Source organism: Bufo bufo, chromosome 3, assembly GCF_905171765.1.
Source record: "Bufo bufo chromosome 3, aBufBuf1.1, whole genome shotgun sequence".
In the NCBI taxonomy this organism is placed as follows: Eukaryota; Metazoa; Chordata; class Amphibia; order Anura; family Bufonidae; genus Bufo; species Bufo bufo.
In genome coordinates, this window is record NC_053391.1 from 158110289 (window position 1) to 158131325 (window position 21037).

At 42.4% G+C, this 21037-nt stretch overlaps 1 protein-coding gene across 2 annotated transcripts in view; it reads left to right on the plus strand.

The window, feature by feature from the left end:
- Positions 1 to 21037, plus strand: part of LOC120994865 (acetylserotonin O-methyltransferase-like) — a 178729-nt gene that overhangs the window by 9281 nt on the left and 148411 nt on the right. The window contains exon 2 of one of the 2 annotated variants that reach the window (XM_040423732.1): positions 10131 to 10305. In XM_040423732.1, coding sequence (XP_040279666.1) covers positions 10131 to 10305 — 175 coding nt within the window. Of the gene's footprint in view, positions 1 to 10109; positions 10306 to 21037 lie in introns of both variants that reach the window. The other variant, XM_040423733.1, reaches the window with a different exon arrangement.

A 21037-nucleotide genomic window follows, 5' to 3' on the forward strand; every position in this document is an offset into this window, starting at 1 on the left:
TAACATGTGAATGAGGCATAATACAGGAGGAGTAGAATCTGTTGTATTGACTGAATCTGGTCATTATAATACAGAAGTAAAAGACTCTGGTGCATTTTCTGTGTCTGGTTTCTATGTTGTGCCATGGAGCAGGGGTATTTTGAAATCAAGACATTTGTGGACATTTGCCCTTATTTTCCCTATGCAAAGTCATCGACTCCTTGCAAAGGGTTAACTTGCACTGACATGCTGTTTAATACTCTATAACTGCATTTTATATGTATTTTATAATATACATCTTGTTCAGTTGCACTTTAATTGTATGGCAGTGTGGAAAGGGTTAATGAATACTGAGAGACTTTTGGGACTTTCTAGCTAATTGTCCACAGTTACCATAAGGGTTAACGATAAGTATGTTGAGGGAAAAAGCTACACTTGTTTACCACCAAAACCAGAGAGACTGACATTTTATATGCCTGGTTTAGCAATGTTTTTTGTATGAAGACTTGTTTTTGACTGGAAAAACTGCTTTGTCATTCCCATTGAGTATTATTGAAGTTCTAATGGTAGTCTATGAGAGAAAATACATGTAACCAGTAGTGTTGAGCGCGAATATTCGAATTTCGAATTTTTTTCTCGAATATCGCAATTTCGAGATTTCGCGAATATTTAGAATATAGTTCCATATATTCGCGAAATCGAATATTCGTATATATATATTTTTTTTTTTTCATATGAAAATATATGATTCCTCCCTGCTTCTTGCTTGTGGGTCAATGAGCCATTGGCCCACAAGCAACTGAATTGAAGGTGGAAGGAATCACGTTTTCAGATGGACCGGAATATTCGAAATAAAGAATATATTGCTGTATATATTCAATTTTAGAATATCCGTCCTATTCTAATCGAAACCAATAATCTCGGTTATAATATTCGAGTTCACGAATATTACAACAAAAAAATCGTAATGGTTAATATGTGTGCCCGAGCGCATGACAAAATCGTACGAAAAAAAAAAAATCGTACGATTAATTTAATCGTACGAATAAATTATAGCACTATATTAGCTGAATTACAATTTATTCTATATGTGTATTTTACGAAATTTCTTAATATTGCTCTAACTTCGTCTTTTAGAATATTCGTAATATTGCTCTAACTCCGTCTTTTAGAATATTATGAATATTCTAAAAGACGAAGTTAGAGCAATATTAAGAAATTTCGTAAAATACACATATTAGCCTAGCCATAGTCATAGGAACGTTGCCTTATACAGGAAAAAAAAAAATCGTACGATTAATTTAATCGCATATTATTTGTGAAAAATAAAATAATTACGAATATTCGATTTCGACGGAAATAATACGAATATTCATTCGAATATTCGCGAAATCGAATATGTCACCTCCCGCTCATCACTAATCTGTTCCAGGACATGAAGCAGTGAAATTACATCATTTATCCAGTAGTCCTTGCGACTGACAAATAACGTGGCCTCCTCAAACGGCCTGAGCAAACGGCAGGTGTCACACATGAGTTGCCACTGGCTGACATCGAAGTTACACAGGGGAGTACTCCTGTCCGCTTCAATCATCAAGAAATCGTTTATGGCCTTTCTCTGTTCATACAGTCGGTCCAACATATGGAGGGTGGAATTGCAACGGGTGAAAACGTTGCATATCAGCCTATGTTGTGGGATGCCGTTCTGCTGCTGCAGCTCAAGGAGGGTGTGCTTTGCAGTGTACGAGTGGCTGAAGTGCATGCAAATTTCCTGGCCATTTTTAAGATGTCTTACAGATGGTTGGAAGATCTCAGGAACCGCTTGACAACCAGATTGAACATGTGTGCCATGCAGGGCGTATGGCTCAGCCCTCCTTGGCGAAGAGCTGACACCATGTTCTTCCCGTTGTCGGTCACTATGGTTCTGATTTTGAGTTGTGGCGGAGAAAGCCAGGATTCGATTTCTTTCTGAAGGACACAAGGCAGTTCCTACCCTGTGTGTTTCTGTTCACCCAGGCAAACCAGGTGCAGAACAGCCTGAGAGTGAAGAGAGGGGTTGCACAAGGCTTGCATACATTACATGCCTCCAACTAAAATCTTGGATCTCTAGATGGGAAATAATGTATTTGCTGTAAATCGCGAGAGGGGCATAGTTGGAGACATTGACTTCACAAGAGATGCAGAGCAGCGGAGTTCAGCCACCTCTATTTGTTCCCTTCTGTTTACTGCTCCTGAATTAAAAGTGGGGCAACTAGCTTCAGCTTCCTCTGATGTGTATACCTACGGAGTACTTTTGTTATGGCTTTGTACAGGGAGCAAGAATGTTCAGCGCAATTCTGATGGAACTCTGGATATTAAGAAACTGGACTTGGACTCCAAAGCCGACACTCCCCTGTCATGTATTGTGTGCTGTTTAGATCGAATGCAGATGGAGCAGATAAAAACACATGAATATTTTCAACTTACTGATGCTGCTTGATTCAATTGTGAATAGATGGTAAAGACAAAGTCTGCTGGTGTGTTGTCATCAGCATCTTCATTATGTTTACTGCAGGACCCACAACGACATTATTCGTTTCATACAGCAAATGGAGGTCTACAATCACCCATCAATTTTCCTGAAAAAAACATGTTTGAATAAAAAAAATTCACCAATGAAAGCATAATGGAATTCAGTTCATACTGAAGAAAGGTTACAATCACCCATTAATTTTCCCCAAAAAAGCCTGTTTCACATAAAAAATTTTACCACTACGTAATTCGGTCCATACAGCAAAAAGGGCTTTACCACATATAACTGCATCGCTAAACGGCGAATGACTTTTTCTTTTGCCTTTAATACACGGCAAAAAGGGCTTTACCACATATAACTGCACCACTGAACGGCAAATAGGCCCTTATTTTTTTCCACTTTTACACTACACAAGGCTTTCCAACATATAAGTACAACGCTGAACGGCGAATATATTTTTCCTTTGCCACTTACGCAGGGCAAAAAGGACTTTAGAATATATAACTGCACCGCTGAACGGCAATTAGGCCCTAAGTTTTTTTCCACTTTTACGCTGCACAAAAGGCTTTTCAACATATAAGTGCAACGCTGAATGGCAAATATATATTTTTTTTCCACTAATACACGCCACAAAAGGCTTTACAACCGATAAATGCACAGCTGAGTGGCAAATATATTTTTTCTTTCCACTAATACACACCACAAAAGGATTTACAACAGATAACTGCACCGCTGAATGGCAAATATATTTTTTCTTTTTTCACTAATACATGCCACAACAGGCTTAAGAACAGATAACTTCACCGCTGAGTGGCAAATATATTTTACTTTTGCCACTAATACACAAGAAAAAGAGCTGTTGTGCCCACTAATACAAGCCAAAAATTGCTTTAAACATATAACTGCACCGCACAAGGGCAAATATGACATATAAATATTTCCTTGTAATAAACCCTGTTAATGCCTGTATCAAACAGCACTTGCACCCTAATAAGAACAGTTTGCTGGAATAACAGAGCTGTGTAATGGCAATTTGTATCCCCAGTCAGTGCAGCAAGGTGTAATCGGATTGTTCCTATTACCCAGGCTGTAACCTGCCCTACTGAGCCCTGTTCAACATAAATGTCGCAGAATGATTCCTTTCTATCCTTTCCCTACACCTTGAATAATCTTTCCTTGCACTTGTAAATATTTATTTTAGCACAATGAAGTTTTTTATAACACTGTCCCTAGCGCCTGCAGAAGTCTCTCTCTGCACTAAGTACACTGGTAAATGGCAGAATCTAAGATGGCTGCCGCTATTTATAGCTGCTGATTCGCTGCATGCATGGCATTATGGGTGATCCCACCTTCCCAGAGTTTCTTTCTCCATGTCCTCACACGTGCAGCAGCCATTTTAGGAAAAAATGTGATACGTTACCACAAAGCGTGAGGAAATTCGGCTTCGGTGCGAATCAAATTTTTCCTGAACACATGCGAGCTGCCTTCTTAAATCACAAGTCCGGCGAGGCACAGGTAAGTCCTTACCTGTGCCTGCGCCGCGAGCCGGTCTTAGACAATTGCGGTCACTGGGAGCAGGCAGTTCCGAGAACAGCCGCCGGGGGCCTTCATCGGGCTATTCTCGGAACTGCCTGCTCCCGGTGACCGCATTTATTTCAGACCGGCACGCGGCGCAGGCACAGATAAGGACTTACCTGTGCCTCGCCGGACTTGTGATTTAAGATGGCAGCTCGCATGTGTTCGCGGGCGAACACAGCGAACTGGCCATCACTGGCGATATATAGCCTGCTCATTTACACTGTATTTGCATAGACTTTTGGAACTTTTTAGCTAATAATGAGAAGCTGGTACTTTTCCAAAGCTACCATAAGGGTTAAAGCCAGACTTGTTTTGGATGTCTGGTTTAGCTATGTTATGTCTGAAGACTGAAGGTCTAATAAAAGTCTATGAGAGACCAGAATTGCAAAACTGTATTTGTTTGAGTTGTGTTTCTTCACTCCACTACTCCCACCAGAAGGTTGTAGTTCAGCTAGAAACTGTACATAAAGAGACCAGTCAGAGCCCCTAGTGTTCTGCCGTTGTGCAGAGAAGAAGAGACTCTGCCAGACTAATTGAGTGACCAGAAGAAGTCAGAGATACTCTACCACAGATCCTGGGTCACCAGCCCCATGTCCACTGAGCTAGCCAGACTACTGAGCCACAGACCATAAGCCTCCAGCCTTTTTCCAGGGTACCAGCCTTCTGAGATAGATAGATAGATAGATAGATAGATAGATAGATAGATAGATAGATAGATAGATAGATAGATAGATAGATAGATAGATAGATATAGAGAGAGGGACAGGTTGCTTAGGCCTTTCCTCAGCAATAAACCCTTCTTCTGCCCGGGAGGAAACTGGAAAAGCCAGTTCTATGCCTTGCCTGTATTATTTTGCACTTGAGTTCTGACTAGAGATGAGCAAATTTTTCAAAAATTCGATTCTCCGGTTCGATCCGAATGAATTTGCAGCGAATTACTTAAAAAAACAGCTATTTCCTGGCTGCTGAGAGCCTTTATAGTGGTGTAGAACACTGTGCCTTGTAGTAACAAGCATAAGGAGTCTGATTTGGTAGTGAAATAATACTGTGAGTCCATATGACATGCAGATGACAGGCATCGCTCTTAGAATCACAGTATACTTCACTTATTTGGGCGGTCACGGGGCCAAAACTGACCAAATAACTCAAGTACCGTATCAACTCAGCCTTAGGGCTCGTTCACATGACCGTAAGGCTTTTTCAGTGTTTTGCGGGCCGTTTTAGTTTTTCGATTTTTTTGTTTCAGTAGTGTCTCCGGTTCCGTTCCGTTTTTCTGTATGGCATATACAGTATACAGTAATTACATAGACAAAATTGGGCTGGACATTTTCAATAGATGGTTCCGCAAAAATGGAACGAATACAGAAGACAAACGGAGTACATTCCGTATGTGTTCCGTTCTTTTGCCCACCCATTGACTTGAATGGAGCCATGGAACGTGATTTGCCGGCAATAATAGGACATGAAACAAAAAAACTGGAAAAATTAGAGCCACTAAACATGGTTATATGAAAAAATACTTTATTGTTATTTAATAAATATTACATATATTGCCGTTAAAAAGGAGGATAGGGAACAGAGAAAAACACCATCCCGGCATATAACTGACCACTAAACACCAGTAAAGTGCATATATAATCAAAAATCATTGATTACATGTATGACATCTTTATAAATTCTGAAGTGAGCCCTGAGTACAAATGTTATAAACAGGACAGAAATGGACCAACAGATAGCAACAACGTCACAGGTACAGACGTCCTCATGTAAATTATAGAGTATATTATAGCTAGAATATGGACGTCCATACACAGTTAAACATAGCCTAATCTCATGATAAACAGACTAACAGCCTGAGCGATGTACTGCACACAGGGCCGGCCTTAGGTGTTCAGGCGCCCTGTGCGAGCTAACCTTGTGGCGCCCCCCCCCCCCCCAAAAAAAAAAAAAAAAAAAAAAACACTGCTTGTTGCTGGCATCATGGCATAGGCTGGCTGACTATCCAACCAAGTAGTTACCAGCCCGCACACCCCAAAGGCCGGTGTAATGTTATACTTCCCTACTTCGTGAGATTTCCCTACCCTCGTCACTTCCGGTCACACCGGACATGACGTGAGGAGGTGTGCAGCGCCGCGCAGGCTCACAACGACAGGTTAGGGAAGTTTCACAGCAGAGTGCGCATGCGCCAGGAGCCTCGCCGGCGGTTAGGGTAGGGAAAAACTATGGGCCAGTGCGCAGGCGCAGTGATCGGATGGATGTTCTCAGCTGGACACCGGCCGACACTGCGCATGCACCGGGAGCCTCACCAGCGGTTAGGGAAAAATTACGTACGGGCCAGTGCTTTTTCCTTACCCTAACCGCTAGTGAGGCTCCCAGCGCATGCGCAGTGTCGGCCGGTGCCCAGCTGAGAACATCCATCCGATCACCGCACCTGTGCACTGGCCCATAATTTTTCCCTACCCTAACCGCCGGCGAGGCTCCCAGCGCATGCACACTCTGCTGTGAAATTTCCCTAACCCATTGTTGTGCGCAGTGCGCCCCCCCCAATATAATAAACATTGGCGCAGTGCGCCCCCCCAATATAATAAACATTGGCGCAGTGCGCCCCCCCAATATAATAAACATTGGCGCAGTGCGCCCCCCAATATAATAAACATTGGCGCAGTGCGCCCCCCCAATATAATAAACATTGGCGCAGTGCGCCCCCCCCAATATAATAAACATTGGTGGCGCAGTGCGCCCCCCCAACACCCCAGTATAATAAACATTGGTGGCGCAGTGCGCCCCCCCAACACCCCAGTATAATAAACATTGGTGGCGCAGTGCGCCCCCCCAACACCCCAGTATAATAAACATTAGTGCCGCAGTGGGCAGTGCCAATGAGGGTTAAAAAATAAAAAAAATTATTAACTCACCTCCTCCAATTGATCATCTTCTGTTCTTTCTTCATGACCTGTCAAAGGACCTGTGGTGACATCACTGTGCTCATCACATGATACATCACATGATACATCACCATGGTAATGGGTCATGTGATGAGCTCAGTGACGTCACCACAGGTCCTGAAGAAAACAGGAGACCGGCAGCTACACGATCAACTGGAGGAGGTGAGGTTTTTTTTTAACCCTCACTGGCACTTCCCACTGTGCCACCAACGTTTCTTATACTGGGGTGTTGGGGGGGGGGGCGCACTGTGCCACCAACGTTTCTTATACTGGGGTGTTGGGGGGGGGGACGCACTGTGCCACCACCAACGTTTCTTATACTGGGGTGTTGGGGGGGGGGAGGGCGCACTGTGCCACCAACCTTTGTGACCCGACCTTTGTGACAGGGAGCTGCGATCAGCGGCAGTTAACCCCTCAGGTACCGCACCTGAAGGGTTAACTCAACTGCAGCTGATCGCAGCTCCCTGTCATAGAGGTCGGGTGCCGGCTATTTGAATTCCGGCACCCGCCTCCGGTTTTTGTATTTCAGGTCAGTTATCTTCATTGGTGGCGCAGTGGCCACAGCCCCTCCCCTCCCCTCCTCCTCCTGTCTCTCTTCTTATTGGCAGCGGCGGGGGCAGCAGGCAGGTCAGACAGGGGAGGGGGAGATGGAGGGGGCGCCCCGAGGGAGAACACAAGTTCAGCCTCGCCTGCCGCATATTACATTGCGAGCTGTCGGCCGCCCAGCGCCCCTGTTACTATGGCGCCCTGTGCGGCCACACAGCCCGCACACCCCAAAGGCCGGCCCTGACTGCACACCACATGGACTCACCTAACAATAGTGGAGTCTGTATGTCGGGATGGCTTTACCCCGACGTGTGTTTCGGCGTGCCTTCGTCTGGAGGTAACGCCATCGCTGTGGAATCCACCCTTTAAACTTGCTGCTGGCCAATGAGGTTCCTGATGATGTAAGATGTAAGATTTCGCTCACCTGAGCGTGCATGCGGCCGCACCAAGTGCGGCAGCCGGAGCTCCGTAGTCACGCCCCCAGGCGTCATGCAGTGACGCACCAAGTCACGTGAGTGACATCCGATGCGTCCGGTTGGCATACAGATGCGCTAGAGGGAGGGCACAGAGCGCGGCCCCGCGTCACTGTGCGTGCCTCGCTCAGGTGATGGAACATCACCGGAAGCTATGTAGTGGGTATATCATAAATATGGGATACTTAGGTATATAATAGCAGGATAGCATCAATAAATAATTAATTAAACCATTGGACAAACTATTATACTGCTAAATTTCATGCAAAGTATAAACATATATAATAAATTAATAAATTTATAAATTTATAAATGATAATTTAATTTATTAATAATAGCAATGTGACATGTGCCATGGTAAGTATGATACTAAACAAGATTACAAAAATATAAAAAATGTGTATAAAAGTGGTAAGAGATGGAGGAAGGGAGAAAGGAGGCAAGGGGGGGTGGAAGGGAGAAAGGAGGTGGGGGACTACTGTGCTACAAAAATAGTGAGGCAACGTGTGCCATTGATTGCAAAAATGTACCATGTTCACTAAAACACAATACATATAAATACAAATAAAAATAATAATAAAAAATGTAAAATTTCATAATGTAGTGCCAAAATAGTGCAACAGGAGTGATATGTGAATATGGTGAAAGACCATAAAATGTGGAGAAAACACATAATAATAGTGTGAGAGAATGAGTGTTAAAAGAGAATGTGTTAAAAGAGAGAATGAGATATTGCATCCGTTTGGTCGTTCCTCAATTTTAGAACATGTCCTATTTTTGGCCGTTTTGTAGACAAAAATAGCCATTTCTATTGATGGGAGTGAGAAAATTGTGGACTGCACAAGGACAGTATCCATATTTTTAGGGTCAGTGGTTTGCAGACTGCAAAACAGATACAGTTGTGTGCTTGAAGCCTAAGCGCTCATGCACATGACCGTATGTATTTTGCGGTCCGCAAAAAAACAGATCCGCAAAAAATATGGATGACGTCCGTGTGCATTCTTTATTTTGCGGAATGGAACAGCTGGCCCCTAATAGAACAGTACTATCCTTGTCTGTAATGTGGACAATAATAGAACATGTTCTATTCTTTTGCGGAATGGACATACGGAAACAGAATGCACGAGGAGTAACTTCAGTTTTTTTGCGGACCCGTTGAAATGAATGGCTCCGCATACGGTCCGCAAAAAAAACGGAACAGACACTGAAACGAAATATGTTCGTGTGCATGAGCCCAAAGGGTGTATTCAGAAGTTGTGGGAAAAGAAATTCATCTAAAAATCTGTATGAATTTTAGGGTACTTTCACAGTAGCGTTTTTCTTTTCCTAGGAGCTCAATACCAGAAAAAAACTGATCAGTTTTATCCTAATGCATTCTGAATAGAGAGCAATCCGTTCAGTATGCATCAGGATGTCTTCAGTTCAGTCACTGTACGGTTCTTGGACAGAGAAAATACTGCAGCATGCTGCAGTATTTTCTCCATCCAAAATTCCGGAACACTTGCCGGAATGCCGGATCCGGCTTTATTTTACATACATTAATTCCGGATTCGGCCCTAAGTGTTCTGGAAAAACGGATCTTTTCCGGATGACAACCGGAGAGACGGATCCGGTATTGCAATACATTTGTGAGACGGATCCGCATCCGGATCCGTCTACAAATGGTATCCGTTTGCATACAGATTGCCAGATCCAGCAGGCAGTGCCGGCATCAGAACTGCCTGCCGGAATCCAGCGACGCTATTGTGAAAGTACCCTAACAAGGTTTTGCAATTAATTGTTTACACAAGAAACATTTATTTTACTTGTTTCCCCAAGTGGCCAATTTCTGCATCACAAAACCGTGGAAACATTTTTGACCTGTACTTCAAAAGAAGAGTCTGAAAACACTCTTGGGCCAGTTTAAGATGGCAATAATGCAACTGAATGTTAACATCTACCATTCTACTGCTGCAACTCCTGTACCCCTTCTGGCATCTGGCATCCCTAATAAATTCTTGGTACAATCATTATACTCTTTGTGCAAACACTGCTGAATTTTTTTTATTTATTTTTTAAACATAAAAATTTAAGAAGTTTGTTACTTTTCTCTTGTAGACTATATTTACAGCATGTGAATTCGGAGTTTTTGATCTCTTGCATGAAGTACAGGAACCTCTTTCAGCAGCAACCATTGCTTCTCGCTTGAGTACCAGTGAAGATGGAATGGAGCGCTTGCTTGATGCCTGTGTTGGGCTGAAGCTTTTGAAAGTTGACTTGAAAATTAACAAAGGTAACTTTATCTGAACAATCAAAAGTTTCAAATTGGTGTCTACACTTTATTGCATCAGCTTTCAAGTTTGGTATCATCAAAAGTAAAGTTGTTGTCATGGATGTGAACAGCTGACTTGATAATTACATATAGTACTGCAGCAAAAATAATAAACAAGACAATAATCAAACACTGCTGACATATACTAATCATATATAGTATAGATCTTTTTGGCCCTTAGTGGTATCAGTGTCTCCCCATTCTAGAATGTTGGAAGGAATCAGGCAGACAGTTTTGAAACTTAAAGGGGTTGTCTGACTTTAGCAAATTGCATTTATCATAAAGACAAAGTTAATACAAGGCACTTACTAATGTATTGTGATTATCATATTGCCTCCTTTGCTGGCTTGTGCAACGGTCCCACTGGTGACTTGGGGTGTCTTCTACAGGTGTTGTGAGAGTTTTTAGAGTTTTTGTTGTGACGTCAGTTGCATTTCGGCAACGAGGGATTAGATCCCCCTATGTAGAAGATGGTGGTGGAACCCAGGTGGAGGATTGCCAGAGTGTGGCTTTAGCACTTGTCACGGTGCTCCTACCTGGATATCCGTAACCCAAGCATTGTAGTCCGAAGCAGTGCAAATAGGGTTGGAAATTGTATTGCAGTAGTTAACAGCTTTACTTGAATAAACTTGCATCAGAGAACAATCTTTCAACTTTATCTTGGTTACCAGCAGCCTTTGGCTTAAGTTCTGGCAGGCGAACACTCTCAGCACTGCTACATCTGAACTCTTTCGGCTCTGCTAGATTGGCTAAATCAAATAGGAACTTTTCCTTCTTCTTTCTGCTGCAACTTCTCTATTTGTCTGACTCTATCTTTATCCTTAGCTTGTCCAGGGAACTTTCCTTATGCGCTTTTCCCATAATTAAGTCATATAAAATTGTAAAAAATAGGGGAAAAAAAGAAGAATAGACATATTAGGTATCACCGCGTCCATATTGACCAGCTCTATAAAAATATCACATGATCCACCCTGTCAGGTGAATGCCGTAAAAAAAACTAAATAAAAACTGTGCCAAAACAGACATGAATCACAAAAAGTGTAATACCAAGCAATCAAAAGTCATATCTACCCAAAATCTCACCCATAAAACCGTCATCTCATCCCGCAAAAAATGAGTCCCTAGTTAAGACAATCCACCCAAAAATTAGAAAAATATGTTTTTTTTAGAAAATGGCAACACAAAAACAAGATTTAGAAAATGCTTTTACTGTGTAAAACGTAACAAAAATAAAAAAATAATAGACATAATAGATATTGCTGCATCTGTAACAACCTGCTCTATAAAAATATCACATGATCTACCCCATCAAGTGAAATCTGTAAAAATTAATAAATAAAAACAGTGCTAGAACAGTAATTTTTTGTCACCTCACCTTTCAAAATGCATAATATCGAGTGATCAAAAAGTCATATGTACCCTAAAACCCTATATATTATATATATAAATGCTTTGTGTAAAAGTGGAATACTATAACAAAACTATATAAAATTGGCATTTCTGTAATCGTACTGAACAGCCAAATAAAGATAACATGTTCTTTTTCGCTCATGGTGTATGCCGCAATAACAAAACCCAAAAAGCAATGGAGTAGTTGCATTTTTCATACTGTTTCGCAAAAAGTGAAATAAGATGTGATCTAAAAGTTGTATGGACCTATAAATAGAACCAAATGATGGCAACTCATCCCATAAAAAATAGGTCCTCACACGGAGAAAAAGCATGGTTGTCAGAAAATAGCTATACTGGTATCCCAGAGACTGTTCAAAACCAACATAGTGCCCATAAACCAATCCATCAAAATCTGCGCTGCAAAACCCATATGGCACTCCTTCCCTTCTGAGTCCTGTAGTGTGGACCTAAAGCAGTTTACAACCACATATGGATATTCAGAAGAAAATGGGTAACAAATTATGGGGTGCTTTTTCTCATGTAAACCCTTGTGAAAATGAAATATTCAGCTCTAAAACAACAATTTATTGGAAGAAATGAAATCTTTCATTTTTCACAGTGTGTTTCTAAGGCTACTTTCACACTAGCGTTCAGAGCGGGTCCGTCTGATGTTTCATCAGATGGATCCGCTCCTATAATGCAGACGTTTGCATCCGTTCAGAACGGATCCGTCTGCATTATAACTTAGAAAAATTTCTAAGTCTGAAAGTAGCCTGAGCGGATCCGTTCAGACTTTACATTGAAAGTCAATGGGGAACGGATCCGCTTGAAGATTGAGCCATATGGTGTCATCTTCAAGCGGATCCGTCCCCATTGACTTACATTGTAAGTCTGGACGGATCCGCTCGCCTCCGCACGGCCAGGCGGACACCCGAACGCTGCAAGCAGCGTTCAGGTGTCCGCTCACTGAGCGGAGCGGAGGCTGAGCGCTGGCAGGCGGATGCATTCTCAGTGGATCCGCCTCCACTGAGAATGCATTAGGGCTGGACGGATGCGTTCAGGACCGCTCGTGAGCCCCTTCAAACGGAGCTCACGAGCGGACACCTGAACGCAGGTGTGAAAGTAGCCTAAATTCCATAAAATGACTGTAAGGTCAAATTGCTTAGTACACCACTTACTAAATTCCTTGAGGGGTGTAGTTTCCAATATGGGGTCACTTTTTGGGTATTCCACTATAGGGGTACCTATAATTTCACCTTTAAATTTTCTGCTGGGTGTGCAAAATACTTTTTCCACTTAAAGACGTGTTATTTGATGGTTTTCCTCAAAATTTTTATCTCATTACTTGATTTGCTTATCTTTGTCTAATTTTAGGACTTGTGTAAAATCTGATGTAGCTAAAATTTATGGAGAAATATATAAAATTCTGAAGGGTTAACAAACTTTTAGGCACCATTGTATGCATTTCAAGCCTGTGTTAAAAGAGAAGATCGCCCCGTAGATCTCAGAATGTGTGCATCCCTTATAATACAACATAATTCTATTGCATAATATGCAGTATAGAGATTATACAATATACAGTGTTGAGATTTGGGTCGCCAAATTTTTCAAAAAGTTTGGTTTGGACCCTCTAGTCTTCTAGGACTCAACATTTCTAGTAAAACATCTTATTTCTTTTTGTACATTTTTTAAAGAATTTGTGCTTTCACCTCCCCCCCCCCCTTCCCACCTGCTAAGCTCTTGAATGCAATGACAGCAATAGTAAATCATGTCTGATTGTCAATGACATACACAGCTGTGGGTAAATGCATGTTAGCAGGGGCGGACACAGACAGCAGAGGGCCCCTGTGCAAAGAATGTGCCTGGGCCCCCCCCTCCACAAACCACACATACAGACATAAACATATATAATACGTGCATAATCCTGGAAGACCAAGGAGCATATAAGGCTGCACAGTGCTTTTGGCCAACAATATGTCGTGCAACCAAGGATCACAACAGCACAATTCTGCAATGCATTGAGTTAAAATGAACGGGGTAGCATTGTGACCTTCAAGTTTCTTACAATCACAATCAGAAAGTCGCAAGAAATTCAGCAGGTTGGATTTTTTGTGACTGTTGAGTCCCATTTACTTTAATAGTTGCGGTGTAGCGTAGTGTTGCTTCAGGCTTTGGCTGCACAATGTGTGTTGCCGCCACAGCCACCTTGTGGTGCTAGCCTAAGGCTGGGTTCACACGGGCGTGACGGATTGGCTCAGGATGCGTTCAGGGTGCGTTCAGTGAAACTCGCACTATTTTGCAAGCAAGTTCAGTCAGTTTTGTCTGCGATTGCGTTTAGTTGTTCAGTTTTTTCCGCGCGGGTGCAATGCGTTTTGATGCGTTTTTCACGCGCGTGATAAAAAACTGAAGGTTTACAAACAACATCTCTTAGCAACCATCAGTGAAAAACGCATCGCACCCGCACTTGCTTGCGGATGCAGTGCGTTTTTCACGCAGCCCCATTCACTTCTATGGGGCCTGTCCTGCGTTACAAACGCAGAATATAGAACATGCTGCGATTTTAAAGCATTGCAGAAGTGATGCGTGAAAAAAAACGCTCATGTACACAGATCCATTGAAATGAATGGTGCCGGATTCAGTGCGGGTGCAATACGTTCACCTACCGCATTGCACCCGCGCGGAAATCTCGCCCGTGTGAACTCAGCCTTAGGGACCATTTAGACGGTCATATGTGTTTTGCAGTTCCAAATTGCGGATCCGCAAAACACGGAGACTGCCCGCGTGCGTCCTATGATAGAAAATGCAGATTCTTGTCCGCAATTGCAGACAAGAATAGGACATGTTCTATCTTTTGCAAGGCCGAGGAACAGAAGTACGGATGCGGATAACACGCAGTGTGCTGTCTGCATCATTTGCAGCTCCATTAAAATGAATGGATCTTTTTCACACATCCTCACAGGCACTCTCACATACACACACTGTCATACATGTATATACTCTTACATACACAGACTGTCATACATGCAGGGCCTCTTACATACACAGACTGTCATACATGCAGGTCCTCTTACATACACACACTGTCATACATGCAGGCACTCTCACATACACACACTGTCATACATGCATGCACTCTCACATACACACACTGTCATACATGCAGTCACTCTCACATACACAGACTGTCATACATGCAGGCACTCTCACATACACAGACTGTCATACATGCAGGTTCTCTTACATACACACACTGTCATACATGCAGGCACTCTCACATACACACACTGTCATACATGCAGTCACTCTCACATACACAGACTGTCATACATGCAGGCACTCTCACATACACAGACTGTCATACATGCAGGCACTCTCACATACACACACTGTCATACATGCAGGCACTCTCACATACACACACTGTCATACATGCAGGCACTCTCACATACACACACTGTCATACATGCATGCACTCTCACATACACACACTATCATACATGCAGGGCATGCACTCTTTTACACTACATTACATATAGATCCCTTCCTCACATCCTGGCTCTGTATTGCTGGTTCTTGTGCCCTCAGCCAGACTCCTCCCCCTCTCAGTAGAAGGGCTCGGTCTACACACAGCAGCAGCCCTTCCTTCCTCCTAGCAGAGCTGGCTCATTGGAGGAGAGGCTGTCAGTGCTTTTGAGTGACAGTTAGTAAACCAATCAGCTCTCCATCTCCTAGTCAGTAAGGTTGGGTCCACAAGGTCCTATTTTTTTGCAGCGATTTGTTAAAAATCAGACCCTGTGGATCCAGCCTTATTGACCAGGAGTGCTGATTACACTTAACCCCTTTGGGACACAGCATTATTTCACCTTAAGGACCAGGCCATTTTTTGCAAATCTGACCAGTGTCACTTTAAGTGGTGATAACTTTAAAACACTGACTTATCCAGGCCATTCTGAGATAGTTTTTTTGTCACATATTGTACTTCATGACACTGGTAAAATGAAGTAAAAAAAAAATATTTTTATTTATAAAAAAAATACCAAATTTACCAAAAATTTGCAAAAAATAGCAAATTTCCAAGTTTCAATTTCTCTACTTCTATAATACATAGTAATACCTTCAAAAATAGTTATTACATTACATTCCCCATATGTCTACTTCATGTTTGGATCATTTTGGGAATGATATTTTATTTTTTGGGGATGTTACAAGGCTTAGAAGTTTAGAAGCAAATCTTGAAATTTTCAAAAACCCAATTTTTAGGGACCAGTTCAGGTCTGAAGTCACTTTGCGAGGATTACAAAATAGAAACCACCCAAAAATGACCCCATTCTAGAAACTACACCGCTTAAGGTATTCAAAACTGATTTTACAAACTTTGTTAACCCTTTAGGTGTTCCACAAGATATAATGGAAAATAGAGATACATTTTCAGAATTTCACTTTTTTGGCAGATTTTCCATTTTAATAATTATTTTCCAGTTACAAAACAAGGGTTAACAGCCAAACAAAACTCAATATTTATGGCCCTGATTCTGTAGTTTACAGAAACACCCCATATGTGGTCATAAACTGCTGTACGGGCACACGGCAGGGCGCAGAAGGAAAGGAATGCCAGACGGTTTTTGGAAGGCAGATTTTGCTGGACTGGTTTTTTTGACACTATGTCCCATTTGAAGCCCCCCTGATTCACCCCTAGAGTAGAAACTCCAAAAAAGTGATCCCATTTTAGAAACTACAGGATAGGGTGGCAGTATTGTTGGTACTAGTTTAGGGTACATATGATTTTTGGTTGCTCTATATTACACTTTTTGTGAGGCAAGGTAACAAGAAATAGCTGTTTTGGCACCGTTTTTATTTTTTATTTACAACATTCATCTGACAGATTAGATCATGTGATATTTTTATAGAGCAAGTTATTACGGACGCTGCGATATCTAATATGTATACTTTTTTTTTATGTAAGTTTTACACATGATTTCTTTTTTTAAACAAAAAAAATCATGTTTTAGTGTTTCCATAGTCTGAGAGCCATAAATTTTTCAGTTTTTGGGCGATTACCTTGGGTAGGGTATGATTTTTGCAGGATGAGATGACGGTTTTATTGGCACTATTTTGGGGTTCATATGACTTTTTGATCGATTGCTATTACACTTTTTGTGATGTAAGGTGACAAAAAATGGTTTATTTAGCACAGTTTTTATTTTTTACGGTGTTCATCTGAGGGGTTAGGTCATGTGATATGTTTATAGAGCCAGTCGATATGGACACGGCGATACCTAATATGTATACTTTTTTTTCCCTCCTATTTTTTACCAATTTTTTTTAACTTTATTTGGGGAAAATGACGTTTTTGTTTATTTTTACTTGAAACTTTAAATTTTTTGGGGGGAAAACTCAATTTTTTCAACTTTTTTTTTTCACTTTCTTTTTTGTCCCACTTTGGGACTTGAACTTTTGGCGGTCTAATCCTTTAAGTATTGGAATGCATTGGCTGTATGAGTAATACGGTGTGTATTACTCATACAGCTTCCGGCCTGTGAGATCCAGGGGGCTGGATCTCACAGGCACGTCACAGGAAGGCAGCGGCGATGCCTCAGGAAGGCATCGCGCTGCCTTCCATGTCATCGGGTCCCCCTTACAGCCGCATGGGGACCCGATGGCACCGCCGCCAGCAGCCGCAAACCGTAGGTAAAGCCGCAAACCGCAGGTCTTAATTGACCTACGGTTTGCGGCGATCGCTGACATGGGGGGTCACGGGACTTCCCCGCACATGTTGCCAAGGTGCCTGCTCAATGATTTGAGCAGGAACCTTGTTCCGATCACCGCCCGCCGGGCGTCGGTGATCGGAAATACACATGACGTACTGGTACGTCATGTGTCCTTAAGTACCAGGACAACATGCCGTACCGGTACGTCATTTCCTGAAGAGGTTAAACCTACCAGCCCTCCTATGAATCAGTACTGCTATTCAGCCCCTGACCAGCAGATCATCTCTCAGTCCCTCTGAAGTTCAGGAAGGGGGCCCCACTGCAGCCAGCTACTTTTCCTACTGTTGTGTGCAATTGCACAGTGGGAGGAGCTTACCGGCAACTCAAAAAGCTCATTTGTTACTCACGATCTCCCCAGTGGGCCAGTCGAGGCTGGGCCCCCTCAGACTCTGGGCCCCTGTGCAGCTGAACCAGCTGTACAGGCTGTATATCCGCCCCTGACATGGAGGCATGTCTAATCCAGGGGCGATGGTATGACACCAACCCCAAAAACAACCTTAGGCTTTGTGCTCCTTTGGGCTCCTTATATCCTTTCAACAGGCTCCTTTCTTTCTGGGGTTAGGTGGCGAGCTCCATGGGAGAGGCAGTGTCCTAGAAATACAACCTTATTTTTACAAACCTGCAGCTTCTGTTTTGAGGCTTTACACCCGTTCTGATGTAGGGAAGTTAAAAGAGATATAGTTGCTGTTAGGCAATTTAGACTCTTTGCCTATTGTGTCCCTGACACAAGACTTTCGGTGGTAAGCTTAAATTAAGTCTTTTCTGGCACCAGGAGGGTGAATCAGATTGAACACCAAACATGTGCCTTGTTCCAATTCACTCTGTTTATTCACTGCTTGCTAACACTTGATAAAGGGGGGTTGAACTTCCTTTACATCCAATCATATGTTAGCATTTGTTTTAACCTATAGGTTGAATACACATGAGCTCTGCATTAACATAATAGATGACTCATAGTAACAACATTAACCAATCAGATATAAACACATATGGGCTACTATACATTGAGTGAGAATTACCTTATAAGGTATGAGTATTTAAACTAAGGAATGTATGGACCTCTTGAAACTGCACAGGAAGTTTCTCACATTCCACAAAAAAGGGAATCTTGAAACAGTGCACTGGCCAGATGTAATCGTAATACACATTGCTAAAACAGACAAAATGGAGTTACTTATACCCCATCAATCCCCTCTTAGAACCATATATATATATATATATATATATATATATATATATATATATATCTTATACTATATGGTTCTTTCTCTGTTCTCCCTTAGTTTGCTTGTAAGCCTTTAGATATTCCATATACCCTTCAGGAGTATAATCCTCAGGCTTTGTTGAGGTTGTGTTTGCCTCTTCTACCTCTACCGGAGTATAGAGGAATGTTGAGTGTACCCCTCTTTTGGCCACTTTTTGACATATGGCAAGAAGGGAGGGCACACACTGTAGACAACAGCAGAGGCACACTATTGCAGCGACCACGGCGAGTGCCACTCCTAAAACATACCTTATTTGACCAAAGTCAGGTATCCAGCCAAAAAGCCAGTCCCACCATCCTTGGTCAACATCTTGTTTTATATGTTTTATCATCTCTTCTAGTTGGCCTATTTTATCTTTTATTCCACGGGAGTGGTCTGATAAATTGAAACAACACATCCCTGCAAACGCTGAGCATCCTATACCATGTTGGAGCAATAAATAGTCAATAGTTGCCCTATTCTGCAAGATAGCCTTTTTATATGATTGTATATCCAGCAGCATATCTTGCAGAATTGCACTAGTGACATTTATTTGTTTTACCATAAAACAGGCAAGTTTTGATATTGTCCTGTGGTTATATATGGCCAACCCTGGTACCCCTATCAAAGACATCCCTAAACTCATGTATTCTGCTCTAGAGAGGAGATTCACATTATAGTCACAATTTTCTGGTAGCTGTAGGGAAGTGTCTCTCGTGTGTTGTATCTGCATTGCTGGGAATAGTGGTATCATTGTTAATGTCAACCTAGCTATTGTACAGGGTCCCTCAGTAATATTGGCTGGTACAGTAGGTATTTTCGATATTGTATTTCTATCGCGAGCCCATCACGCTGGTGCTCGGCGCTGCAGCTTGTACTTGTCGCGCTGCCTGTCCCCGAGACCATCCGCAATGGGCTTGCGATGCATTCTCAAACTGTTGTTGCTACATGTAACCACGGGGTGGCGCTGGACAAAAACCATTGTGCGCATGTCGGCTTTTGTTCAGTCCTCCTCTGAGACCCCGGTTCGATTACATATACTGTATTCCCTTCTTTAAGTAAATCTGCTGGTGGTCCAGCGGCAGCGTGTCAGCCTTGTAACACCTAGTGTCTAGGGTTCGATTCCCCCGTCAACTTTTTTTTTTTTTTTTTGTGTGTCTTTACTTAATAGAGTTCACTCCTGTATATTCGAGTACAGTCTGTACAGTACCTATACTCCTGCAGCCCTCACTATTATGGATAAAGCTGGAGATTAGTGTTGCATACTGCTTTTATTAATATATGAACAAGCGGTGCTGGCAGTCCTAATGTGAGCTGCATTATCACAATGTGACAAACATGCCATGGTGCTGGCTGATTATGGTCATAGAATTGAAAATTCACAAGTAAGTTTGCAGGCGTGCTGCCAAGACCGCACAAAATCCATTATAGTGCAGGTTCCCTGCTGGTGGGGGCTTCACAGGAGAACTAGGTTCATAGAGGAGTGCACATAGAGGAGAACTAGGTTCATAGAAGAGTGCACAAAGTCATTGGTTCCCTGCTGGTGGGGGCTTCACAGGAGACCGCTTCTACACACCTGCAGAGTAGCAGCAGAACGGTGCGAGTGATGCTTCACTTCCCTGTCAGGCGGAGTGATCTCCACCCGACAGGAGCTTCCTAGTCCCGGCTGGTCTGACGTCATAATTGAAGAGAAGGTGCTGGCAAGAGTCAGGACCTGTAGCCAGAGCTCATTGTCTCAGTGTCTGCAAGTGAGGAATCACGTAGCTCATTTGCATAACAATGCCGTATTTAACACCTCCGTCTTAGATATGTGAAGTGGACATGCTGCAGACATGCGTCTAGCACGCAGAGCTGTCTTTTACTGGCTTGGGGATGTTTAAAGTGTTGCATGCATCCCAATGCTGGCATCCCATTTATTTCTACTGAGACACTCAGCCGCTATATCCCAATATGTCATGCGTGCGGGTCCCAGAATGCATGCAGGGTGCGTTCAGGGACCTGCACCAGCATGTCATATTGGGATAAAGTGGTTGTGTGTCTCAGTAGGAATAAATATGATACCAGCATTGTATAATAATAGTATAATTTTGTATTCTCCCAAAAAAAGCCAATAAAAGCTACATTTTAAAGATACCTGTACCTTTGAGTATTTGTGTGTGTTTTTTTATTTATGTTTAATGTGTACAGTTTTATTTTGTATTCTCCACAAAAAGCTAATAACATACAGTATTGTAATGTTGAATTACAATAGAATGATACTTGTGCTGTAGGCATACTCTGCCAGTTGGG